The sequence below is a fragment of the Ailuropoda melanoleuca genome, chromosome 5 (genome assembly GCF_002007445.2).
Source record: "Ailuropoda melanoleuca isolate Jingjing chromosome 5, ASM200744v2, whole genome shotgun sequence".
Classification (NCBI taxonomy): Eukaryota; Metazoa; Chordata; class Mammalia; order Carnivora; family Ursidae; genus Ailuropoda; species Ailuropoda melanoleuca.
The window spans coordinates 674,472-701,906 of NC_048222.1; the positions used below are offsets into that span (position 1 = coordinate 674,472).

The following is a 27,435-nucleotide window of genomic DNA, read 5'->3' on the forward strand; positions in this document are numbered from 1 at the left end:
TTCTGTGCCAGTCCCATAGCATTTGATTACTGGAAGTTTGTAGTATACTTTGAAATCTGGGATTGTGATACCTCCAGCTTTGTTCTTTTTCAAGATTGCTTTGGCTATTCAAGGTCTTTTGTGGTTCCATACAAATTTTAGTATTATTTGTTCCAGTTTTGAGAAAAATGTTGTTGGTATTTTGATAGAGATTGCATTAAATCAGTAGATTACACTGAGTAGTATGGACATTTTAACAATATTGGTTCTTCCAATTCATGAGCATGGAATATCTTTGCATTTGTTTGTGTCATCTTCATTTTCTTCCATCACTGTTTTATATTTTTTGGAGTATACTATGAATCCATTTTAACAGGGATTTCAGCATTGGGGTTGTGGTTGCTTAAGAAATACATAATGACCTGTCATATTGACAAAATACAAAAGTCTGAAAACATGCAGTTGGGGAGGCTGTTTGAAAACAGGCACTCTCACACTTTGCTGTTGAGAGTACAAATAATACAGTGCTTGCAAAGACACTTCCTTTTCTCTCTATTCCCTTCTCTTTCTTCATTGTTCATTGTAGCATTACGTAAACAAAATATTGAAAACAATCCGAATACCCATTCCATACAGACTGGTTGGAAAAATTATAGTACGGCCACATGATGGAGTACTATGCCACTGCAAGCAAGCAAGCAAGCAAGCAAGAAATAAATAGATAGATAGATAAGGGATATTTCCATGAACAGATAATTTCCAGGTTTTTTTTTTAAAGATTTTATTTATTTATTTGACAGAGAAAGAGACAGCCAGTGAGAGGGAACACAAGCAGGGGGAGTGGGAGAGGAAGAAGCAGGTTCCCAGTAGAGCAGGGAGCCCGATGCGGGGCTCCATCCCAGGACCGTGGGATCAGGCCCTGAGCCAAAGGCAGAAGCTTAACAACTGAGCCACCCATGCACCCCATCCAGGTTATTTTAGTAGGTGATAAAGCAAGGTTCAAAAGAATGTATATAATACGGTAATTCATAGTGATAAAGAAGGTAAGTGCTTGTTTTTGTAAGAGAAAAGAGAGTAGAGAAGAGAGGAAAGAAGAAGGGAAAGAGGAAGGAAAGACAGGATAAATTAAAACTAATGAAAATTGGGCATGATTATACAGTTGATGCTTGAACAATGCAGGGGTTGGAGTACTGACCCCCATGCAGTCAAAAATCTATGTATAACTATTGACTCCCCCAAACTTAACCACTAACAGCCTACTCTTGACTGGAAGTCTCACCAATAACATAATTAGTAGATTTACACATACTTTGTATATTGTATGTGTAATATACTGTATTCTTATAGTACAGTAAGCAAGAGAAAATAAAATGTTAAGGAAATTATAAGGAAAATGCATTTATTTATTGAAAAGATCTGTGTATATGTGAACCCACTCAGTTCAAACCCATGTTGTTCAAGGGTCAACTGTAAAGGGGTTAGGGATGGAAGCAAAACTCTGGATATATCCTTTTATATCATTTACATTATTTGAACTAAGTGTTTTTGCATGTTCAGAAAGGAAATGAAAAGGGATGAAAGGAAAACAAACCCTGAAATAGAAAAACAAACAGAAACAGATGATCCTGTTTATCAAGTTTATAACATAACTATAAAGAGAAAAGAATTCAAGTTAGTGTACGTATACAGTGCTGTGTATTCCCCCAATGGGATGTATTTCAAGAACAAGTAATCCAAGTAAGCGGAGAAATTTTGAGCTCCACACAGCAGGTGTATTGGTGCCCGTGATACCGGCGCGGTAAATTTGAAACCACTTTGTTTATACTGAAGATAGCAAATTGAATGAACATACAGATGCTGTTGCGAACCAGGTTTTCTGTGGGGGAAAACAGAAAGGAAAAGGAAAGACAAACGTGCAATGGTGAAAATGAAAAACAAAACAAAACAAACAAAAAACTATGTGGATTTGTATTTGAACTGGAGACATTCTATAAAATCGAAGAAAATATAATCATTTGTAGGGCCTAGAAGTATTGATATGTCCCAGGCCAGTGAGCTTCTCTGTTGGTTTCTGTGTCCCATTCTCCAGGGAGAGGTATCAGAGCTTCATGGAACAATGGTAGGTAGATTCTAGGTCTAGAGCAGGAAAAGTATAAAAGGAGCCTGGAACATCTTGTGCAATTAAGTAAAATGCACAAAAACTATTTGTGGATGACAACTAACGAACGCGGGAGTAATGCAAGTCAGTTTTCTTATTTGTTTAATGGGGATAATTGCACCTAGCTTACAGGGTTGCTGTTTAGAATGAATGAGTTAATACGTGCACAACTCTAAGCGGGCTGTTACTACATTTGCCCCCCTGGGGGACACCCTGCCTCCCCGCGCCTCACTCCACTGGAGAGGAGATTCCGCGAGGCGATCACAGAGGCGTGAGACCTCCGGGCTTGCTAGAAGGAACGCGGCCGGAAGCGCTGTCCCCGGGAGGCGGCCTGCGTGACGCACTTCCGGCCTTTGTAGCCCGTCTGTCCTCGCGCTGCGGTTGTCAAGGACTCGGAGGTGGTGCGGTGTGCCCGGGTGGCCTCTCGTCCCACGGATGCCCGGTGAGCTTCGGAGTCGGGCTCCACCGAAGGCTTTCGAAGGGGCCGGTGTGGGACGCGGGGCGGCGGCCCGGACCCGCCCCCGCCACGGGGTCTCTTCCCGGCCGGTCCACCGCCTGTCCCGGGGCCCCGGCCGCTCGGCGCTCTCCTCGTCGGCCTCCTCGGATGTTTTCCCGCGTCCGGCGGGCTCTGCTGGGGACCCCTTGAAGCGATGAGCGGGGGGCGTTTCATAATCCGCCGCAGCATCTCGTAGTCTGGTCCACCGACGGCAGAGGCTCTTGCCTGGTGTTCATTTTCCTTTTTGTAGCGAGTGTTTAAATAGCAGTTGTTATGTTCCAGGCAGGCGTTGTTGAAAGCACTTTCCAAATACTAACTTTTCCAAATATTAACTCATAACTCTAGGAAGTAGGCACTGGTGTTATGTAAGCTCCCCAGCTCTTCCCCCTTTTTTAACATCGAGGGAAAAAATGAGGTCAAGTAGCTTTCCCGGCGTCATGCAGCTGCTGTCATCAGGGTGCGAATCCAGGCTGTCTGGCTCCAGTCTGTTTGCTGCCCTGACTCTGCATTAGCGTTACAGCCACAACCCGGGAGGTTACTTCTGTCTCTCGAATCTGATCTGCACCTTTTGGACCTCAGTAGTCTTGGGTTTCTAGTTAGTATTTAAGACTGGAGAAGAATAGATCTGAAGAGGTGTGTATCTTTGAGAGTATGTCTGCAAACTTGGTGAAACAGCTATTTTATTTGTGTGTTCACCTGTGTAGTGCACGTTTCCCCACCCTTTCACCCACGTTGGGCTTTGGGCAGCAGAAAACATGACCTTCTTGTCCCCAGGGGTAGGTAGCAGCGATTGACTAAGCCATCTTAAACCAAAAATTGCACATTATCTCTTTAGAAGGTGGTTATTATGTGCCAGGCTTTGTGCAAAACCAGTTTATCTGCATTATCTCATTTACTACCTGTGACAACTTCGCAAAGTAGTTGTCCTCATTTTGTACATGAGACAGGGTCAGAAAAATCAATAGGTAACTCGCCCAAGGTCACACTGTTAGTAAGTCAGGATTCACGACTAGGTCTGATACCTCCTACTATTCTACTTACTGCAGATAAATAGGAAAGATAACAGCTATGGTGTGTGTGTGTGTGTCTGCGAGCGCGCACACCCGTGCCTGAGATTGAAGGTGGACAGAGAAGGTCTGAAAGGAGCCATTCTAATTTTTAACAGTGTCTGCGTCTGTTGAAGGACTTCTTTATTCTGTACGTTTTGGATTTTTTTTTTTTTTTAATGTGAGAAGTAACCACAGGATAGATTGTGGCTGAGGGTAAAAGGTGGGGCTCATGATATAAGAGCTGGAAGGAGAAAGAGGGTGGATGGAACGGACAAGGAAGACCTCAGAGGATGTGAGAGTCAAATCAAGGTGCAAAGATTGGGTGGGGTTTGGTTAAGTATAGAAGGCAAGATCATAGCCATGGAACATGATGAGGAAAGCCTAAAGAAACAATAGTGAGAAGAAAAGCCTAAGTGAAGCCGGCAGTTTTAGCATGTGGAATAGAGGAAAACAAGAGTGGACCCCACAATTGAAGCTAGAATTGTGACTGGTCTTGAGCCAGGCTTGGGAGTGTGGGGATGCGTCCAGTAAGTACTGGGGAGCCTTAGATGGTGACATTGGAGGGGAGAGTGTGGGGATGCATCCAGTAAGTACTGGGGAGCCTTAGATGGTGACATCGGAGGGGAGAGTGTGGGGATGGGTCCAGTAAGTAGTGGGGGGGCCTTAGATGGTGACGTGGAGGGGAGAGCATGGGGATACGTTATGATAAAGACACATTTGTATTGCATGCTGCTTGGTCTTCACCTACATGCCTATCCTTGGTAAAGAGCATTTTTCCTTGAGAGTCATGGTAGATTTGGGGGTATTGAGCTTTCTGGGGCTCTAGGAGAAACCAGCTTTAAAATGCAGGTGTGTTTTTTTTTAAGCGTGAGAGATTATTATGCTAATTACATACCTGGCAGGTACAGATGGTCCCCAACGACGAAGGATGATTTTTCAACTTAATGATGGGAAAGTGATTCACGTTTAGTACTACAAATTCTGAGTTTTAATCTTTTCTTGAGAAAAAATTATGAGAAACAACTGATAAACATACGGCCATTCTGTTTCTCACTTTCAGTACAATATTCAGTAAAGTACATGAGATTTTCAACACTTAATTACAAAATGGGATTTGTGTTAGACAATTTTGCCCGACTGTAGGCTAGTGTAAGTGTTCTGAGCACAGGTGAGGTGAGTGAGGTGAGGTGAGTGAGGTGAGGTGAGTGAGGTGAGGTGAGTGAGGTGAGGTGAGGTAGGTGAGGTGAGTGAGGTGAGTGAGGTGAGGTGAGTGAGGTGAGTGAGGTGAGGTGAGTGAGGTGAGTGAGGTGAGGTGAGTGAGGTGAGGTGAGTGAGGTGAGCTGTGATGTTTGGTAGGTTCGGTAGATTCAGTGCACTTTCAAAGTGTGATATTTTCAATTTTGATGGGTTTACGAGGACATTACCCCATCGTAAGGTGAAGAAGACCTGTGCAATGGGGTGGTGAACCTCAGAGAGATTAAATACTGTTTGTGACCAGGAGGGGAGGGTTATAAAAGACTTGGGAAGCATTTTAGAGGCACTGGGTTCAAAGAGGAGCTACAATGTGCTGGTGTGAGGCAGTGGGATTTTAGGCCACCAGACAAGCAAAATCAGGAGAGGAAAGCAAAAGGGAGCCTAGGCTGTACAGATAATAGAGAGGATTGATCGTAGTGAAACTGAGTTAAAGATTTGAAACGCTGTATAGCAGAAATGATTTTTTATGAGCAGAGCTCAAAGCTTTAGCTGCATTTTCTGTGAATAGAAAATCTTTGACTTAAACGAAAGTGGATGGGCAGCAAATAAGAAAAAGACATTTTTCAGGGCCTAGAAAGTTGACAAAGCAGGAGGGCACAAGTAGCTGTTTAATCGTTGAATGCATGCTCTGTTAATTGAGTGACTGAGAGCACACATTCTTCATTGACTTATTTGATATTTGCACCCCAGAACTGCCACACCCTGGAGCAAACTCTGCAGGCCATACTTTATGCCCCCATCATTGCTCCCTAGATTATGAGATAGCTTCTCTTCCTGCTTCCACTTTTCTTAAAGTCTGTTGGCACAGTAGCCAGTTATACTTTTATAGTAAAATTTTAATTTTACTTTTTAAGTAAAATTTGGCCACCCCTCTGCTGAAAACCTCTGATGGCTCTCCACATGTCTTAGACTAGAGCAGAGTCCTTACGGTGGTATCTCAGTCTGTTCCCAACCTGGCTTTATCTCCCATCACTGTACCTTTCACTTTCTCTTTTGTAGCCACATCGTTTGCCCAACTGGCCGTTCCTGGAAGAATCCAGGCATGCTACCACCTCCAAGGACTCGACCTTCCCTTTGCATGGAACAGTCCATCTCCAGATAGTCATGTGACTGCTGCTCATGTCCCTCAGGTTTCTGCTCAAACTTTACCTTCTCAACAAGGTAAAGTTCCCTGAGTCCTCCATACAGAGACCTTTCTTTCCCCTGCTCCCTATCTCCTTTACCTTCATTTTTCTCTGTAGGATTTATCATTGTTTGACATCTGTTTCATTACTGTCTGTGCCTGTCGGCTCCTTCCTTCGTCCTGTTCCCTTCTTCCTGCGCACGTACAGGAGAGATAGTGGGGTGGTGGTTGAGACTGAGTTCTGAAGTAGATTTGCTGGGTTGGAAATGCAGCGTCATCGCTTACTGTGTGTGAGACCTTGGGCAAACGACTGAAACTCTTTGGGCCTCGGTTTTCTCATCTGTTAATATGTGTGTAATAACAAAACCTTGCGATTTTTTCAAGGAGTCTGTGAGTTAATATATGTAAAATATCTAGTACAATGCCTGGTACCTTAAAAGCAATATAAATGTCAGCTGTTATTGATATTGTGATTAGAATGTAAATTCCATTAAAGTGGGGACTTTGTTTTGTTGGCCACTTATCTCTAGTGCCTAGAACAGTACCTGGAATATAGTAGGCTCTGAATAAATATTTGCTAAATGAATGAGTGGTGTGTGAGAAGGTTTGAAAGAAAAAGATAATATGGAACTCAAAGTGATAGGGAGTCAGCACCAAGAAAAGTTGGGGGGGGAAATAAGAGCTCAGAGATCTGTCCTTGGAGGGAAAAACCCTCTTGACTCTTCCTGGGGGTAGCGACTGTAGAGGTCAACGAAGTCACAAGTGTTAGAGATTTGTGGGGGGATAATGTTCACAGGTTACCCAGAAGGATGCTTCCCTACCCCAGTGCTTTTCCCTGCTTGGTAAGTATAACTGATAGTGGCAATCTGGATTGAACGTTCTTGTAGTGTGAGCCGTGTCCAGTTATAACTTAAATACACTGTCCTTAGTTTTTTTCTTATTTTGCAGTGCATGCCAATACCTAAGAATAGTGTTGGGTTACATTTACGGTGAATTATAATCATTTTACTTAGATTTGGAAAATTTATAAAGCTATAGGTCATGGCTCATGTGGATCTTGAAGTCTGTGTAGTGGACTATGACCGGGGTTTTTTGCTTTGGGGTTTAAAAAAAAAAAGCAGGATTTTAAAAATAGTAGTATGTGTCACATAATTCAGGATTCATAGTGTTCTGTGAAGTTATTATTTCAGTTACTGTGTGTGTATCTCAGGCACAAACATACACTCGTGTGCACGTGTATATGCGTGTTCTGGGTCTCAGTAAAATGTTTCTTTCTCTTTTTTTTCGTTATAAAATATTTCTTAGGGTCCTGGTCAAAATCACTAGGCTACATAATATTCTTTCAGAAAATTGCTTTCATGGGGGCACCTGGGTGGCTCAGTCAGTTAAGCATCTGCCTTCACCTCAGGTCATGATCCCGGAGTCCTGGGATCGAGTCCTGAGTCAGGCTCCCTGCTCCGCGGGGAGTCTCCTTCTCCCCCTCCCTCTCCTTCTGTGTGTTCTCTCTCTCTCAAATAAATGAATAAATAAATCTTAAAAAAAAGAAAAGAAAATTGCTTTCATTACTTACTATCCTGGTTAAAATTTTATCATAAGCTTTAAGTGGTCATAGACACTTGTCTCTTTATGAGCACTAATTTTATTTTACACACAGTTGCCCACTCTCCATCCTCAAGGGGATTAAAAATTAAACAATTTCCAGGAAATTAAAGGACAAGAAACAGCTCAAAGGGGGCGCCTGGGTGGTTCAGCCGTTAAGCGTCTGCCTTCGGCTCAGGTTATGATCCCAGGATCCTGGGATCGTGCTCCCTGCTCAGCGGGAAGCCTGCTTCTCCCTCTCACACTCCCCTTGCTTGTGTTCCCTTTCTCGCTGTCTCTCTGTCAAATAAATAAATAAATCTTAAAAAAAAAAAAAAAAAAGAAACAGCTCAAAGTCTACCTCTGTTTTAAAATATCAGAATCAATATTTCTTTCATTTTAATATCTCTGACTCAAGACCAGTTCAGTTGACTACTTTCCGATTCTTTTGCCAGAGAGTTTTGATCACTAGGATCCATTTTGTTTCCCTTTTCTCCTGTTCTTGGCATCCTCTCTGACCACTTGGCACCAAAATGCTGGTTTACCTCCATTCAGCTGAAAACTTACTCTGAGTCTCCTATCTTTCCATTCAAATGGAAGCCCTGTGTGTTCCAGCTGATTTATTTGAGCTTAATTCATTCAGGATGATCCAAACGGTCCCTTCTTTTGATAAAATTCTGTGTGTGTGTGTGTGTGTGTGTGTGTGTGTGTTTGTATGTGTGTGTGTGTGTCTGTGTTGGGACCGGGGTTGGTGGAGAAAGGTGTTTTTTTCCTGCTTTCCTTCCATTGTCACCTGCATCAGAATTCGCTTAGTCCTTAGCATTACTTGTGCATTCAGTGTTCTTCACTAGACAGTGACTGCTTTTGTTACACAGACTCCCCGTGCCTACCAGCAGAAAAGATTTTCTACATTTTAGTATCTTTTTCTCTGTAATTATTTTTTAGATTTTGGGATTTCCAGGAGAAAAGCTCAAAGAGGAATCATCAAGAATAGACTCTTTTTCTGAAGAGTTAAGCCTAAGATGGCCACAGCCTTGGCCCTTCAGACTTCAGAGATGACGGAAGGGCTTCTGACAGTAAAGGTAGAAGAGGAAGAGGGGGATTGTGCCTGTGGGCAGGAATCTGGCCTGTCGAGCGATAACCCTCATACCAGAGAGATCTTTCGTAGACGCTTCCGGCAGTTGTGCTACCAGGAGACTCCCGGGCCCCGCGAGGCGCTGAGCCGGCTCCGGGAGCCTCTGCCGTCAGTGGCTGCGGCGAGACCCACAGCAAGGAGCAGATCGTGGAGCTGCTGGTGCTGGAGCAGTTCCTGACCATCCTGCCCGAGGAGCTGCGGGCCTGGGTGCGGGAGTACCGCCCACTGAGTGGGGAGGACGCGGTGACTGCGCTGGAGGATCTGGAGAGGGAGCTGGATGAGCCGGGAGAGCAGGTGGAAGATGGGAGAACAGAGGTTTGTACCTGTAGGAGCAAGGGTGAGGTTTCAGTGCAGCAAGAGGGAGGAGGAGGATTTCTTTGTGCCTCATATGGTCTATTGTGGGCCGTCCACCTCTCTGCCTCTTGTCGCTGGTTTCTTGGTGGTCTTTTTCCTATACAGTGGACCTGGGAAGGCCCCCTTACAAAGTGTGTCTGATATTTAATTTGTGACTGTCCTTAATTTCCACCAGGTCCCAACCTATGCTTGTGAACAGGGAGAGTTTGCGAAGGAGAAAGCAACTTGGGGAGCAGCCCAGGAGTTGTCAGGTGGCCCTCTCCAGCCGTTGGAAGAGCTGCCTCGGAGCAGTTCGCAAGAGCTGTACCCGGTTCAGGAGATCGGTGAGGATCAGAATTGCCTCGGGAGGCCTCCCTCACTCCCTGAGTGTCCATCCGTTCAGCACATCTGTTCAGTGTGTGCTGTGCGTCAGGCCGTGTGTTTGGTCCTGGGGATTCCGTGACGAGCAAGGTAGACATGCTCCCTGCCCTCAGGAAGCGCGCAGCCTGGCAGGAGAGGCAGACAGCACACGAGCAGTTACAGTTCAGCGTGTCTTCTCCCTGAGGGCAAAGTAAAAGTAAACAGAAACCGTGGTTATTCGTCCCCTGCCACCCATTCTCCTGGCTGGTTTTTCCCTTTTTCTTTTGGAAACGTAATATTCACGTGATCCACTTACTATTTCAGGTCATGAGGCTGGGACTTGGAACGTGGAGTTAGCCCCACAGAGGGAGCTTTGTAAAGAAATGAGATCTCTTGTGGAAGTACCCGAAAAACTGAATGGTGATATTACTCAGATGCCTGAACGTGGAGACGCCTGTGACCACGAGGGCAGATTGGAAAGGCAGCGGGCAAGCTCTTCCGTGGAGAGACCCTATATCTGTGGTGAATGTGGGAAGAGCTTCACCCAGAATTCCATCCTTATCGAGCACCAGAGAACCCACACGGGGGAGAAGCCCTACGAGTGCGATGCGTGTGGGCGGGCCTTCGGGCAGCGGTCAGGCCTGTTCCAGCACCAGAGACTCCACACCGGGGAGAAGCGCTACCAGTGCAGCGTCTGCGGCAAAGCCTTCAGTCAGAACGCCGGGCTCTTCCACCACCTCAGGATCCACACGGGGGAGAGGCCCTTCCAGTGCGGTCAGTGCAGTAAGAGCTTTAGTCGACGTTCTGTCCTCATTAAGCATCAGAGAATTCACACTGGGGAGAGGCCTTACGAATGTGGGGAGTGCGGCAAGAACTTCATTTACCACTGCAACCTCATTCAGCATCGGAAGATCCACCCCGTGCTGCGTCCAACCGGCCCCTTGGAACAGGTAGGGCAACATTTCCTGGCATCAGACCACTAGCGCGGTCGCAGGGTAGGCTCTTATTTTGTCCCTGAAGCAAGGGAATGGTAAAAAATAATTTAATCCTTTTGAGGAGGAAGCTCCAAGGAGAGCCAGTGATATTGTCCGTATTTTTATGCTGAGAGAAGCATAATATCTTAAGTACATCTGTCAGGATCTGACAGGTCAACGACACCCACGCTTTGCAATACTGAATCTTGTGTAGACTTTATCAACATAGTCTCCAGTCTCACACGCACCTGTGCAGAAAGTTTTTTAGGTGTACTTCAGGAGAATTTCATCCTAGTTGTAAGAAACTTTTAAAAGAGGTTTTTAAAAATTATATGCTGTGTGAAATTATGTTAAAATACTCAGTTTACTGAGTATTTAAAAACTAATTTAAAAATAATTGCAGTAAAACCTGTAATGTAAATGATTCGACTCTTTTCTGTTTTCATAAAATATCATTTGCTTTTTGACCTACAACAGGGGGCAGATGAATCCTCCCATAAATACACAAAAGGCTTTTCCCTATAGGAGAACTCTGTAGAGTTCCAGTAACTCGGCCTCCGGTTAGGATCCAAGGAATTGAAGCAGCCCTGTGTTACTAGTAGCTCAGTGGCTAGACGTAGCAGATACTGCTCAAGATTTTAAATTTGTGCAGACCAAGAAGCTTAGCTAAAAATCTGATATCTCACTTCCGATCTTTGCTATGAAAACATAGGCCTCTTTGCATTTTTCCTGTGACTTACAAGTGTTTTCAGTTTTTGCTTTCTTTCTTTAACCTTGGTTATGGAGAATTTCAAACACATACAAAAGTAGAAAGGTATGATCAGTCTTCCATGTTGATTGTTTTTTATAAGCTCCAGGCTTCTCAGCGTTACCTGTTGATTACCACCAAGGTCATGCATAAAAAAACTTTCCCTTAACAGTAATTGAGTGTTTCCTTTATACTCAAGCCCAGGACACACACAAATGGAAAATCTCTGGAGATGACAATCTGTATCTGAGTACCAAATACACAGCAGGTCACTCAACAATAATAAAAACACTGTAAGGGACCTTAGAGATCACTTCTCTGTCCCCTTACATGATTGATGCAGAAACGGAGGCTCTGGGAAGTCGCTGTAAGATCATACGGACAGCTGGTTAATGGAGCTGGAGCTAGAACCCTGGCTTCTAGCTCCTTGTGATCTTTCTGCTAAGCCACTGGAAGCATTTTATCTCCAAACATAAATTACTGGCATATGGAACTTAGAAGATTTAGAAGGCACTGAGCTTTTGCTTTTTAGCTCAACAAAGCCTCCCATCTGTGTGTTTCAATAAATGCACAGCTCCTCTGTTCAGTTTACAGTGGAGTTCCAGGAAAGACTCACCACTTACCCCTCATTTGGGGCATTTTATTTTTAAGTAATCTCTACACCCAACGTGGGGCTCAAACTCACAACCCCAAGATCAAGAGCTGCGTGCTCCACTGACTGAGCCAGCCAGGCAACCCAGTTATTTTTAACCTTTAAATTTTAACTTACTTAGAGGGACTTTTTAAGAAAGGTAACTCATTCTTCATCCGACTCAAGTATCAGAACAACATTAAAAAGGGAGCCTATCTTTTCCCTTATAGGTAGCCATTTCTCTAGGATCTTACATATCTTCAGTGTTTCTTTATGTAAATACAAGAAAATGTGAACACATATCACCTTATTTCCTCTATTACCCAGAAAGATGGCCTCCCGTTTACACTGTGCTACCCCTTGCTGTGTTCGCCGAACTGTACAGTCTTTAGAGTAACAGAGCTTCCTTGTTCTGTTTACAAGTGGACAGTATTTCATCTGTTGGGGCTCCACAGTTTTTAACACATTCCCATAGATGCACAGTCACTACTTTAAAAGGTCACAGATTGTTTCATTCTTCTCCCAAATGTGGTTCAAGCCAAATTCTGTTTAAAAATAACAACTTCCACATGAGCTAGGAAACAGGGTTTGGGCAGCTAGAGTTGCACCTAATTCTTCTGCAGAGAAATGCAGAAGTGATGGCGGTGGTTTTCAGTCTTGTGTATTTGGCTCTATTATGTATCCTAGTCATAATATTTCAAACCATTTCTGTCGCCATTTGTGGCTAATTGTAGGTCTTATCAAAACCCTTAACATTTTCTCAACAGTGTATTTTACTGTGTGTTGAGGTTAAATTGTTTCCAAAAGAAATACGTATGGATTTTAAGGAAAATATAGTAGACAAGTTTGAAATAAAAATCAGCTTCTTCAGTAATTACATATTCCATATAGTAATATAATACATATACTATTATAATCTGAGTTCGTAAGTATCTCAAATGCCTCTGCATATGCCGAAGCAGCATGTTTGGATAATTCTATTATATCAGCTCTTGAAAGATTTAAAATATGAACAGATGAGGATTTTAAAGGCTGTATTTCTAATGGACTGTTTTTACACCTGCAGTTGAAGATTGGATGTTTGGTTTGTTTTGTGCTTGTCTTTTTGTTTTGTTTTGTTCTGTTCACAGCTTCTCAAAAATTCTAAATTTTCTCAATATCTGGTGAAATACCAAGAAACGAAAGATGTTATATATGCTGTAGAGACATATACCACTTAGAATGCAGTGATGGTTAACATCATTAAATGACTTACAGTTCTCCAAACTAACTACTTGTTCTCCGATACTAATTATTCTAATTCACTTATGCTAATTCTCTTATCTAGGGTGCACATTTGTCATTACTTGATCACTGATGTTTGCCGTAGCCTCTGGACAATGGCCTATAGGGCCTCACACTGTTTCTGTCTCAGTTGTCTCCCTTTTACATTCCTACGTTACCCTGACTTCTCTCTTTTCTGTGTCTACCCTGGCTCTTCTTATTCAATCCATGAAGTCTCTAGCATTGATCTCCTTTCAGGTGGTCCGTAAACCAGTAGCCATCCCTCCGTGTGCTTTTGAAAGTCCAATCTGAAAGAGTAGTCAGTTTTATGGCTGAACAAGGTGTAAGAAATACTGATTCATATCCAGTTATGGTTCTTGAGGGATGGTCCAGCACCGCTCTGAGGACTGTTAGGAGATTGGACACTGTATGTCAAGAAATGGCTGAGAATTTTGCAACCAAAATCTGTCGTGCACTGTGGATATAAGAGCCCTGAAGACTCTATTTCACTGTAATTTTTATTTGAAGGTCAGGACTCAAGGAGAACCAAGTCTCTGTCCACGTTTTATATTTGGAAATGACTCCTGTTTTCTATATCTGACAATACTTTTCCTTTAAAAAACATAATTTATAGAACATTGTTTTATATTTTTCCTATAAGACAAAAGTTATTTCTGAGGATATTTTAAAATAAAAGTATATCTAAAATCCAGGCCCCTGGGTGGCTCAGTCAGTTAAGCATCTGCCTTCAGCTCAGGCCATGATCCCAGGGTCCTGGGATGAGTTCCATGTTGGGCTCCCTCCTCAACTTGGATTCTGCTTCTCCCCCCACCAAACTCATGCTTGCTCATTTCTCAAATAAATAAAATCTTAAATATGTTTCTTTTCTTTCCTTTTTTTTTTTTTTTTTAAGATTTTATTTATTTATTTGACAGAGCCAGCGAGAGAGGGAACACAAGCAGGGGGCGTGGGAGAGGAAGAAGCAGGCTCCCAGTGGAGCAGGGAGCCCGATGAGGGGCCCGATCCCAGGACTCCAGGATCACACCCTGAGCCGAAGGCAGATGCTTAATGACTGAACCACACAGGCGCCCCTTAAATATGTTTTCTTTTAATTTTTTTAAATTTTGTTTATTAGAGAGTGCAAACAGAGCAGAGGCTGAGGGAGAAGCAGACTCCCTACTGAGCAGGGAGCCCCAATGTGGGGCTCGATCCCAGGACCCTGGAATCATGACCCTAGCCGAAGGCAGGCACCCAACTCACTGAGCCTCCCATGTCCCCCTAAATAAATAAAATCTTAAAAAAATAGTATATCTAAAGTCAAAATTATAAAATATGAAGTACTTTCTCAGGAGCAGTTTTGAAATATAAAATCTATACCAGTGTACATGTGTGTCATTGGTTAAATGTTGAGTTAGAAGTTGAGAGAAAAGTAGATTATTTGTAGAAGGACATGGAGGATAGAGGAAGGTGTTTTAGGCAGAGGGAACAGGGTGAGGAAGGCCCAACTAAGGTATGCTAAAGAGCCATGCGTTTTCCAGTTTGGCCAGGTCATGGAGCTCCTGCAAGGAAGCGCAGGAGTGGGGGCCAGGTTGAGAGGTCCTTGAACCCTTTGCTGTGGGTTTGGTCTTTGTTTGGTAAGCATAATGGGATCACTGAAAGTATTTTGTTGTGCTGTAGGGGCTTTTTAACACAGAATCAGAGATGTTACCTTTAGGAAGAAATTTTGAGTTTACCTATTTCATACCTACCTGAGAAAAGTGAAGCCCAAAGTGGTTAAATACTTGCAGTGATCTTTTTTTTTTTTTTTAAAGAATTTATTTATGTGAGAGAGAGAGAGAGAGAGAGAAAGAGCACAAGGGGGTGGGGAGAGGGAGCAGGGAGCCCGATGTGGGGCTTGATCCCAGGACCCTGGGATCATGACCTGATCCGAAGGCAGATGCTTCACCGACTAAGCCACTCAGGCACCCCTGTAGTGATCTATTTTTTAATCGCATTAAAATTTTTAAAAACAAAACTATGAACAGAGATCATTGTGAATTATATGTAGTTTCATAGACACTTAGACTTGGAGCCTGGGACACATTTTAGGCATCTGCAAATAGCAACAGCAGCAACAAAATGGGAGGGAAAGAGAAAAGAACAAAATGTGAGAACATAAAAAGGACTTAGGCAAAATTACACATTAAAACTGGATTAGACCAACAAATATTGACCAAAGAGAAAGTAAAATAAGACACGGAGACAGTGTTGCCAAGAAATGTGCTTTATCTTTATCATAGCTATTATTAGAGATCTCTCTGTCTCTCAGTTGGTCCACGTGTCTTAGCAGTGAAAACAGCCACTGCTCTTTGTTCCTCACCCAGTTCAGTGCTTTACATAAAAAAGAGAAGGAGGAGAAGAGCACAGTGTATAAATTACTGATTTTTGTTTTTAGGTCTCTGTGGACCCACACCCAGTTTGCCGTGCGAACATCTCTGCTCTGTGATGAAGCCACTGTTTTCTGAATGTACACCTGTGTTAGAATCACCTGCACTGTTTGAACTCCAGTTTCCTGGGCACTACCCCAGACTGGCTAAATGTCTCTGAGGGCAGGACCTTGGAATCTGCATTTTAGCTAGCTTATCAGTGGTTCTCAGACATAGGTAACTAACCATATATAATTTATTGCCCAGTCTGGGACACTTGAGAATGAAAGGGATTGGTATTAATAATTACACCCAGACAAGAGGCATAACAGGATGGGTGGTCTTTCCACTTACGACTTTCCCAGCTGAGGAGATAGAAGATGAGAGAATCAGAAAGAATACAGTGTTCTCACGAAAGCTCAGGTAGAACATCTATGAAGGAGGCTGTGGGAGATGTCGGTGTAGCCACCACCTGCCTGGTTTGAAATAATTCCTATTAACACATCTGTTGGGTTAGGTAAGAAAGGGTGGGTATGCCTACAAAACCACACTTCCCCTAAAAAGATCCCCCCCAAAACAACAACAACAAAAACAATTAAGATAGCTAGTTACCGAATGTGAATCTGTTGAGGCCATGGTTTACCAGACAAGGTGGATGACCTCTCAGAAGTGTAAGGAGCATGTCGGTGAATAGGAACTGATGGACTAGTGTGGGATGCTCGTTTGTAAACTGGAGGAGAAGTGGGAGTATAATACGGGCACCAGAGGAGAACCTTGCAGGAATGAGGCAGAGGGTGAGCCAGCTTAAGCAAGATGAATGGGGACCGGATCCTGTGCCGGGTAGCTTCGTAAGTTACCATAACTGACGCATGTACTTCACTGGCTGTGGAACCAGAGCCGTGTTCCGGCCGCAGCCGACCCTGCCGCCATGTCCCCAGCACGGCGTGCCCTTGGCTTTCTGCTGACGCGGCACAGTGGGGGATCTCTAAGTGGTTCCGTTACCCAAAAGGACAAGCCCTGAGACTGTGGAGAGCAAGCCCGTGTGCCGCTTTGCTCAGGGTGGTGCTGGTTATTGCTTCGGACCCTGGGGGCCCAGTGGATAGTGGGCTCTGCACAAGGGGATCTGCAGGGACCCTGCGGGCTGGGACCGCGAACGACCAGAGTCCTGGGGGAACGGAGGGCAGCGCAGCATTCCGTGAGAGCGGACAGGTGTCCTCGGTCGGGCAGAGAGCTGGGGGCCCAGGCAGAGTGGCCGCTGGCCACCCGGCGGACCGCCTGCCGGAGGCATTCACGGGCCGCAGCGCTGGCGAGGGCCCGGCGCCGGAGGTGCGAACCCACCCACCACTGAGATGACGGGTCCTCTAGGCTTCCTAGAGAGGCGGCGAGGAGCCGGCGGAGGCGCGCCCCGACGTCGTGACGTACTTCCGGGCTGCCGTCGCGTGCCGGGCTCCGGGCTTCTCCCTCGCGTGGGTCGAATAGGAAGCCGCTGGCACGGACGGCGTGTGACAGCAGAAAACTGCCGCAGAGGACGTGGGTGTGGTGTGGCCGGGGCGGAGGGGGAAGTACGCAATGACTGGACTCCTCCAAGAACGCAGACGTCAAAAGGCAGTGGCGTCTCCATTTCTAATGTAACAGCTCGTACACAGAATGCGGGCACGCTGCCTTGCGGAAGAGCCCGCGCCCCGGGCTTCCGCCCTCCCAGCTCTGCTCGGCCACCTCAGTAGAGTTCGTCGGCGGCGTGCCGGCACCCCGTGAGCTGCGGCATGGCCCCGTGGGTGGGAAGGGCCGCTCCGCAGAGAGCGGACAGCTGTTAAGCAGGGCAGTAACGTAATCCTGCTAGGCTTCTGGGACCGTTCTGGGAGCAGCGTGGTGAAGGAATGGGAAGGGAGCAAGCCCGGAGGCAACAGGGAAGAGACGTGCAGCTGTCGCAGAAAGAGCCAGTACTCTAAGTTGGCGACAGTAAGGCGGTGGCTGCGGAAATGAAGAGGGGTGGAGTGGAATTACGTGGGAAAGGTAGATGTAACTGTGCTTGATGACCGTGGACTAAAAAGTGCCGAGCACACTGCCTGGCATATACTAAGCACTACAAACGTTTAAAAGAACATACAGTCAGGGAGGGGCCCCTGGGTGGCTCAGTAGTTTGAGCCTTTGAGCGTCCAACTTGATTTCGGTTCAGATCATGATCTCAGGGTGGTGGGATCCAGCCCCGTGAAGGGCTGCACGCTCAGTGTGGCATCTGCTTGTCACTTACCCTCTGCTCCTCCCCTGATCTCTCTCTCAAATAAAATCTTAAAAAAATAAAATATATTCAGGGGTAGGTTTTTGAATTAGATGATTAGGTGAATGAATGTCCCCCCCCCTTTTTTTTTTTAAAGTAGACTCCATACCCAGCATGGATCCCAGTAACAGGGCTTGAGGTCACAATCCTGAGATAAAGACCTGAGCTGAGATTGAGAGTCGGATGCCTATCTGACTGAGCCACCCAGGTGCCCCATACATGTGCCATTTAAAAAGAAACGGCTCCAAAAAAAAGAAAGAAAGAAGGAAATGGATAATTTTGGAGGAGGCATTGATTATGAGGGGGGGAATGAGTTAATTTTTAGTGGTGTTGAGATGCTTTTAAGACATATAAGCAGAAGGGTCTAATAAACCTTTGGACTATAATGGTCTGGAGCTCCAAAGCAAGATTGGGATAAGAGAATCAGATTTAGGAGTTCTTAGGTGACAACATCTCAGTTTTCAGATGCTACTGAATGGACAAGGTTGCCCAGAATGAATGTGGAATGAGAAGGAGGCTGGGTCTCAACTTAGGATAACCAGACATTCTTCGCAAGTTGAAGAAGAGCCATAAAGTAGACTTAGGAATGAGCTATTTGACAAGCCCTTATTTAATACTTCCTGAGCGCCAGGCATTGGTCTAAGCACTTTACAAAAACCAACTCATGGAAAACAGCCAGAAGACTGTAGTTCTTACCAGACTGAGAGTGGCCAGCAGTGTGAGGTGCTGCAGAGGCATCTGGGAAGCAAAGGACTGAAAAATACTCACTGGTTTTGTGTACAAAGCGGGCCTTGGTTAATTGACTTGGGACCTCTGACTCAAATGTGGGACACGTTGACTGACACCCACACTGTTCTCTTCTGAAACTAAAAATGCTTTTGAAAGTATCTGGCACAATTCTTGGCACAGAGAAGTTGATTTGTAAATATAACTGACTTAATCTGTGGCAGGCAATTTAAGCAGGCAAAGCTGTTTGCTTGTTTTTATTCATTATCTGAGTATTTCACATTATCTGAATTTGTCACTGAAGTTTCTAGATCTAAAAGCCACTAGTATTGTTCTTTAATCCTAAAGTAACTGAATTGTTTTTTCCTTAATTTTCTGACATTATTCTAATGACATTTTGTGCTTGTTTTATCTTTTACAGAGCATCTTTACCTTCAAATCATTGGCCTGACCACAGCAGTTCACCCTAAGTATGTTCTTAGTTTGGCGTTGATCTCTTAACAGTGATGTGTTATGTGTTATATGTTATCTTCCCCTACTGTTGTAGTGAGCCAGTCGTCCGAGCTGTTCGCTTAGGAATGGATTCAGTCAAGCCCTTTTGGGCTGCAAACAGAAGGAATGTCAACTAGTTACAGAATCTAGCTTGCACAGAATTGGTGCTTCTGACGGGAGTTCTTCAGACAAAACTTAAGGCAGTTCTGCTGGGAGGATTCCCTTCAGCCTCTGAGGTCCAGCTTCAGGCTCTCTGCCATCAGTGGCTGCGGCCGGAGACCCACAGCAAGGAGCAGATCCTGGAGCTGCTGGTGCTGGAGCAGTTCCTGACCGTCCTGCCCAAGGAGCTGCAGGCCTGGGTGTGGGAGCAGCCCAGAGTATAGGGAGGAGGCTGTTCCTGGATTGGAGGGCTTGTCGAGGAAGCTAGATAATCTCTGAGGAAAGGTGAGATAAGAAAGAAATGATCTATCATCAGAAGGTGGGTATTCTCTCCAGAGAGAAGAGAGTTGAGATCTCTCAGGAGAAGTAAGGGAAATGGCCAAGATACACTGGCCAGAGTTGCATTCCTCTCCCTGTCCTTTTATTCCCTGCCCTTGCAGGTCAAGGGAAACTGCTTTCTGTACAGCTGTTCTATGTTCCCCATTAATGTTGGGATCGAAGCTCTAGAACTCTCAGCCTGTGTCACCCTGGTCAAATTTATGTCATTGTCCCTGCGTCCTAGTCCTCCTACAGGGACAGGAAGGGCCCAGGGGCAGACAGCTTATCTGGCGGCAGCAGAGGACTCACTAGGGGTCCAGCTCCCACCAAAACAGGTCAGCTCAATTCTGAACCTTGGGAGCTGCCCCCTGTTTAGGAGAAAGGTGAGGAGATTCCATTCCCGGGAAGGGGGGGGGGGATAGGAAATGTCTTCTTGTATTTTTCCAAATGAACCTCATCACTAAAATTTTTGCCTACCTTTCCCTTGATCTTTTGTTTCACATTTAACCTGTTCCTCTAAGCACATCATTTTAACCTTATGCTTCTTCCTTCACTTCTTTGCATTAAAATTGTTGAAAATCCTTCTCCTATTGAATGGTTTAGTTTCTCCATTCTAACTCAATTCTACCAACTTCCCTGACCCTGACCTCTTATCCTAAAGGCAGGAGAACAACTTCTACATTAAAGCCAATGGAAAATGATTCAAAAGCCACGTGCAGTAGAGAAAATTTTAAATGTACATTTTTAAAAAATTAGTATAGGAAACAAAACTTACTATTTTTATGTGCTTGTTGGAGAAGCACACGTATATGCCCAAATATAATCAACTGCCACTACTCTTAAATTTAGTATTACGTTCTGGACATATTTCCAATAGTTACATGTAACCCATATATATAGCGGACATAGGTTTCATTGTGTGGGTATAAAATTATTTTTTATTTTTTTGCTTTTGATCAGGTCTTTATTCAGAATTCGCTGTCCAAAATGAGTCAACAGTTATGGAACAAACAAATTCAAGTTTATGCAGCAGGCGTCTTGTCTTCTGTGGTGGGTTTCTTTCCTATAGGCTTCTTCTCAGCTTGCTGGTTTCTTGGTAGCTGTGGCCTTTTTTCCCCCACCTGAGGTTTCTTCTGCTTCTGAACACCAACAGCCTTCTTTCCTTTCTGCCCTACCACAGGCTTCTTTTCTTTTTCTTTCTTTCTTTCTTTTTAAGATTTCATTTATTTATTTGTCAGAGAAAGAACCCAAGCAGGGGGAGCGACAGGTAGAGGGAGAAGCAGGTTCCCAGCTGAGCAAGGAGCCAGAAGGCAGATGCTTAACTGACTGAGCCACCCAGGCGACTCTCTACCACAGGCTTCTTGCCCAGAACCCCCTTCTCATCCGATTTGGCTTCTCAGGGTGCTGCTGCCTTATCCATCTGGAGCTTGTGAATTCTTGGCCTGGTGAAGAATGGTGTTCAGCACGTGGTCTTCACATTCAGGTTTAGCTTCAGTGTGATTCTCTGGTTTTTCAGTGGATTCCAGGCTTTTAAGTTCTTTTCTTTTCTTTTCTTTTCTTTTCTTTTCTTTTCTTTTCTTTTCTTTCTTTCTTTCTTTCTTTCTTTCTTTCTTTCTTTCTTTCTTTCTTTCTTTCTCTCTCTCTCTCTCTCTCTCTCTCTCTCTCTCTCTCTCCCATTCTCCCTTTCATTTTTTAAAGATTTATTTATTTGAGAGGGAGAGCAGGGTGTGGACAGGCAGAGGGAGAGAATCTTTAAACAGACTCCCCACTGAGTGCAGAGCCCAACGCAGGGCTTGATCCCAGGACCCTGAGATCATGTCCTGAGCCCAGATCAAGAGTCTGCCGCTTAACTGAGCCACCCAGGCTTTAAGTTTCTTAAAATGCAAAACAGCCTCCTTGTCTTCTCGTAGCCTTCAGCTTTGTCTTCAGCGAACAAAGGAAGTTCAGGAACTTCCTCGATAGGATGACCTATAGACATGGCCAGCGCTGGAAAGGCTCATGCAGCCGGGGCAGAGCAGATGGCATATGGCTTCTGTGTTGTTTTGGTTGGTGCAAATGTGCGGCCCCCACGACACATATTTGCAAAAGTACCCTGGCCACAATGGCGAGTCCCATCACCTCGTACTCTAGGAATTCGAGCCACGGCTTGGCCAGTACCCCAAGACTCAGCACTGGTTTGACAGTCTGCTAATTCACTGACAGCATAGAGTCATCTGTTGTTTTTGCACAAGTTGGTGTGAACAGAGTTTACAATATCAGGTCAAATGGGAGCCTTGAACACAGCAAGCAAAGTAACATTTTTGCCAGATGACTCCCCCTTTTCAGAGTACACAGGTATCAGTGGACGAGCACACACCATGGCGGGGAGAAGAGAGGGCCAGGCTCTTCTCAACCTGGCAGCTCCTACAGGAAAAGCCCAAATTGTCTTTTAACTAGGAGGGTTTGTAAGTTGCTTCCTTTTTCTTTTTTTTTCTTTTTTTTTTTTTTACACACTACCAACTAAAAGCCCCAAACTTTTTTTATGTTTTATTATTATGTTTTATGAAAGAGTACAAATCTATATAAAAGAATTGTATAATGAATCTCCATGAACCTACCACGCAGTTTCAGCATTATCAAATCATGACCATCTTGTCCATTTATAACTCTACTCACTTTCATATTATTTTTTCCATATAATTTTGAAATATATCTCAGATATATTCTTTCAAATGTAAATATCTAAATATATAGCTCAAAAGATGAATTCTTAGAGGCATGACTTAAAGGAATTTCTTTAATGTAACCATAATAGTATTATCACACCTAAAAAAATTAGCAAAAATCCCTTAATACCAAGTTTCTAGTTGTCTCAAAGATGTCATGAATTTTTAAATCTTTTGTTTTAGCTTGTTTGTTTGAGTTGGGAATCCCAAGAAGAAAACACATTTTGATCGGTTGATATGTCTCTTAACTTTCTTTTAATATATAGGCCCCTCTTCCTTCTTATCTCCCCACTTGCAGTTAACTAAAAACATCAGGTTGGGGGGGGTGCCTGGGGGGCTCAGGTGGTTGAGTGTCTTCCTCTGGGTCAGGTCATAATCTCCAGGTCCTGAGATCAAGCCCTGTGTCTGGCTCCCAGCTTGGTTTGGCGGTAAGTCTGCTTCTCCCTCTCCCTCTGCTGCTCCCCACTGCCTGTGCTCTGTCTCTCCCTCTCTCAAATTAATAAATTAAAAATCTTAAAAAAAAAATCAGTTTAGGGACACCCGGCTGCCTCAGTCAGAGGAGCCTGCGACTCGGTCTCAGGGTCATGAGTTCAAGCCCCACCTTGTGGGTAGACGTTACTTTAAATAAATAAATAAATAAATAAAATAATTTTTAAAAAACTAAGCACACAGGTTGTTTGTCAGATAGAGTCCCATAGTGAGGACTTTGCCATCTGCATCTGGTGCTGTAGTTTAATGTCTTCTGTTGTCCTCTCCGTTTTCTATAAATTGCAGTAAACTGGGGGCTTGATCAAAATCAAGTTTAAGGTTTGGGAACAAGGGAAGTTTAACTTGGCAAGGTGGTGTGTTCTATCAGGAGCTTACAACATCTGGTTGTCTCTTTTTCTGTGATGTTAGCATCTTGTGATCCTCAGTACCTACACCTGTGAATCCATTAGTGGTTCCAGAATGTCGATACTCTTACTGTGTTGTCCTTCATTTAACAAAGCGAGAATATTTATATAAAGAGATACTTCCCCTATATTCTTACTTGGTTACCCAGTGGTTTTTATAGAAGAAGCAAGATGATTGATTAATTCCCTCCCCACTACCTGTTTTATTTGACAGCACACAAGTGGGGTGGAGGGGCAGAGGGAGAGGGAGAAGCAGACTCCCTGCTGAGCAGGGAGCCCGATGCAGCACTCAATCCCAGGATCCTAGGATCATGACCTGAGCCGAAGGCAGATGCTTAACCAGCTGAGCCACCCAGGTGCCCCTCCCACTACCCATTTTTAAAAATCAGTTTCAAAACAATGAATTCATTTTGCTGTCATTGTATAAAACAGTGGCCAATTGTTATTAATAATAGTATCATTTAGAACTCATGGATTTAAATATATTTCATATTTTTCAATCCATTGTACTTAGCTATCCATATTGAAGCTCATTTGTCTCATCTTTGGGTAGTAGGAGGCTTTTAGTTTGACTCCTCTATTTATGACATGAGTCTAGGCATTCTGATAGCTTTCTTGCCATCTGGTATAACAAGAGGTACAGACTCAGCTTCTAATTCCTTTCCACTCCTGGAATCAGTCATTTTTCCAAGGACCCTTGAAGATGTTTAGTGGGAAACAGTATGTCAAGACCAAAAATAAGGTACTAGGAGTGTTCGTTGCTTTATTGGACATTGTTCCTAGGCCTTTTCAGTACTCAAAGCTAGGAAAAAATTTAAGATAAACTATGTATTGTGAATTCATATTGATAGTTCCAGTTCAAATTCAGTATTTCAGGGGCTTAGTCTGTCTTTCATCTGTATCTCCTTTTGGAGAATTCTCAAAAGACATCAGGAACGGTAGAGTATCAAATACTCATTTGCTTTATCCCACATTATATACACAATAGCCTCAATTAAAATGCTAGCATTGGGGCGCCTGGGTGGCTCAGTCATTAAGCGTCTGCCTTCGGCTCAGGGCGTGATCCTGGTGTTCCAGGATCGAGCCCCATGTCAGGCTCTTCCACTAGGAGCCTGCTTCTTCCTCTCCCGCTCCCTCTGCTTGTGTTCCCTCTCTCACTGGCTGTCTCTCTCTCTCTCTGTCGAATGAATAAATAAAATCTTAAAAAAAATAAAATAAAATGCTAGCATTACCATCAGTTAGTATGATTATTATAAACAGCTTCATGCTTGTGCCTGTGTTTTCCCATTCTTTTTGTTATAGATCTTTGGGTACATAAAAAAAAATTACTGTTCTAAGGACATTGGAAATAATACCTCTTTTGTGTACTTATGCCACCAACAGGTATACATTTAAAATCAGTTTGTTTCACTTCTTGTTCAGTGTTTAGGGATTGATTATTTTATTTTATATTTAAAATGTTTCATTTTTAAAAATTATATAAAATATAAAATTTTACATATGAAATCTATAAAATATTTTCAAGGAAGTTCTCTTCCTGTCCCTTCTCTTCCCTCTCTTCCCCATAGGTAACCTTTTCTTCCTGTTTACTTTTATGGTTTATCCTTTTATTATTTATTTATCATAAGCACATGTATACATTCGTACCCCTCACCTTTAAAAATAACACAGTATAATTCATAAACTCAAAACACATCTCTCTTACATAAAACATTTTGTTTCCTTTAGCATGTACTTTTTTTAAAAATTTTATTTATTTGAGAGAGAGCAAGAGTGAGAGAGCACAGGCGGGGGGAGGGGCAGAGGGAAAGGCAGAAGCAGGCTCCCTGCCAACCAGGGAGCCCGACGTGGGACTCGATCCCGGGACCCTGAGATCGTGACCCGAGCTGAAGGCAGACGCTGAACCAGCTGAACCACCCAGGCACCCCTAGCATGTACTTTTAATGAGTGCTTGTTCAATGAACAAGTAATTGAGTAAGGTATGTGTGAGTGGGTGAATGATGCTGAAATGTTCAGTCTCCTCTTTCAGATGATTTAATTGAAATGGAGAATGAGAAGATGCTTCCAAAGTAGATGAAATCTGAAGAGATAACATGCCAACAGAGACACATTGTCAGATTAGATGGAGGTATTCCGCAGCGCTTTGATATGTAGAACTGCAGAAATATCAGAGAAGACTAGAAGGATATCCATGATGGCATAAGTGTGATGAATGTGGAATGAGTTCCATCCTTATTCAGCATCCGAGCTACGCACTGAGGAGAAATGCTATGAATGTGATGAATGTGGAAAAGCTTTTGGTGAAGAGTGCAGGCTTCACTGAAGAGAGTTCACACTGAATGAGACCACAGATGTGGTGGATATGGGACAATATGCAAGCACTGGACCAGTTCATCACAGAGAAGGCATCCTGGAAAGAGACCTTATAATAGAAGTGACTTCACACCAGTGAGAAGTGTTACCATCTGAACAAGTGTGGGAGAGCTAACAGTTGGAACACGGAGCTTTTCCACTGCGTCAGAATTGTGTTGAGGAAAACTTTTAGTGTAATCAATGTAGTAAAAATTTTCCTGGATGTTTCATTCCTTATTCAATATCAGAAAACTCACTCAAGAGAATGTGGGAAGTTGATAAATATGGATGGAAAGGCTGTGAACAGTAAACGCTAAACTTTTAGCTAACACTAAAAACTTTCAAATGTCCAGCATCTGAGACTGGCAAAGGCAGAATCTCTTCATACCAGACCTCTCGGTGGTCTTTGATGGGAAGTGACCCTTCAGAATGTCCCTCAAAACCTGGTCAGATTCAACAAAGCAAGCCAGTTACTTTTTCCTTAACAGCCTCTTCAAAACAAGCTACATTATTTTAGTGATTCAAAGTGCTGCCTATGGACCACCACTTCAGATTTCCAGATATTTAATAGTTGTTCCTAAATACAGTTCTTACGAAAGCTTGGACTGTTGTTTAAGTTTTTTTAGTGACAATTTAAGCTGTGTACAAAATACAAATAGGAATATTACTAGTTAATGTATTTTAAATGTTGCTGCAGTGATTTCTCAAGTCAAAAAAAACTTGTTCAGCATTTTTTAGTGACAATATGGTGAATCCTTGGGCCTTCCATTCCTATCTAAGTTATGATGTATGACACACAGCCCCCAGCCAAGACCTCAAACAAGAAATATGCATCTTCTTTTTAAATAGGGGTGTATTAATTTGCATTAGGAAGACAAACAGACCCAAGTTAGTCTTCAGGGGAGAATAAGCAAACTCAAATGCCCAGGGGACAAGCAGGTAATATAAATAAATAAAGCAATCCTAGAGTCAAAAACAAGGAAAAAAGTAAAACCATTATTTTATTTACATTGCATTAAGTTCAAGGAAATTGACAGGATTCTCTATTGATTTTGAGTTCTTAAGGAGAAAGGTGATCAGATTAATTGTTCATTGTGACCACCGTAAACATGATCTTTTCATACATTTGAGTATAGTACAGTGGACCCTTTAACACTATGGGGGTTGGGGCACTGACCCCCTTCATGGTCAAAAATCTGATTATAACTTGACTTAACTACTGATAGCCTACTGTTGGCCAGAAGACTTACTGATAACAAACAGTTAATTAACACATATTCTGTATGTTATATGCATCATATACTGTATATAAAGAAAAAAATTTTTTAGGATTTTTTTTTTAAGTAACATCTACCCTTAATGTTGGGCTTAAACTCGCGACCCCAAGATCAAAAGTCACACATTCTACTGAATGAGCCAGCCAGGTTCCCCAAGATAATGTAAAGGAAATTATAAAAAATACATTTACAGGTGGCCCCTGGGTGGCTCAGTCATTTAAGCGTTGACTCTTGATTTTAGCTCTGGTCATGATCTCAGGGTCGTGGAATCAAGCCCTGGGAAGGGCCTCGCTCAGCGTGGAGTCTGTCTCTTTCTCTCTGCTCCTCCCCCACTCACTCCTTCACTCTCTCTCAAGTAAATCTTCAAAAAAAAAAAAACACAACATAACATTTATGGTACTGTACTGTATGGGGAAAAGTCCATGTATAAATGACTTGCATAATTCAAGCCCTTTGTTGTTTCAGGATCCAATGTATTCAGTAGTTCATCAGTTAGATGCAAACTGATTGGTTTTTGTTTTTGTTTTTTTTTTTAAAACAGCTTGTTGTGAACTTGGAACTCAGAAACATTAGGCATTTTACCTTTTAAGTAACATTTTGTAGAACTATTTGTAGAAGTATTTGAGTTGCTTAGAGCCAAACCCCCGGGGACTCTTTGTTAAGCCCCCCCCCTTTCCTTACAGCTCTCATTGCCTCCACATTGATCTATAAACAGGCTTTGTCTCCTCTCCACCTTTGGTGGGGGGGCT

At 43.4% G+C, this 27,435-nt stretch overlaps 1 protein-coding gene and 1 pseudogene across 1 annotated transcript; one reads left to right on the forward strand and one right to left on the reverse strand.

Annotated features, from left to right (window-relative positions):
- The first annotated feature begins 2,480 nt into the window (after positions 1–2,480).
- ZSCAN23 (zinc finger and SCAN domain containing 23) lies at positions 2,481–26,012 on the forward strand. The gene is given in 9 exon segments (XM_019793032.2): positions 2,481–2,579; positions 5,936–6,097; positions 8,583–8,872; positions 8,874–8,893; positions 8,895–9,087; positions 9,302–9,449; positions 9,790–10,415; positions 18,912–18,960; positions 25,087–26,012. Coding segments are annotated over 6 exon segments (1,230 nt in total). The 5' UTR covers positions 2,481–2,579; positions 5,936–6,097; positions 8,583–8,659; the 3' UTR covers positions 18,942–18,960; positions 25,087–26,012.
- Positions 19,207–21,854, reverse strand: LOC109488440 (annotated as a pseudogene).
- Positions 26,013–27,435: the final 1,423 nt, after the last annotated feature.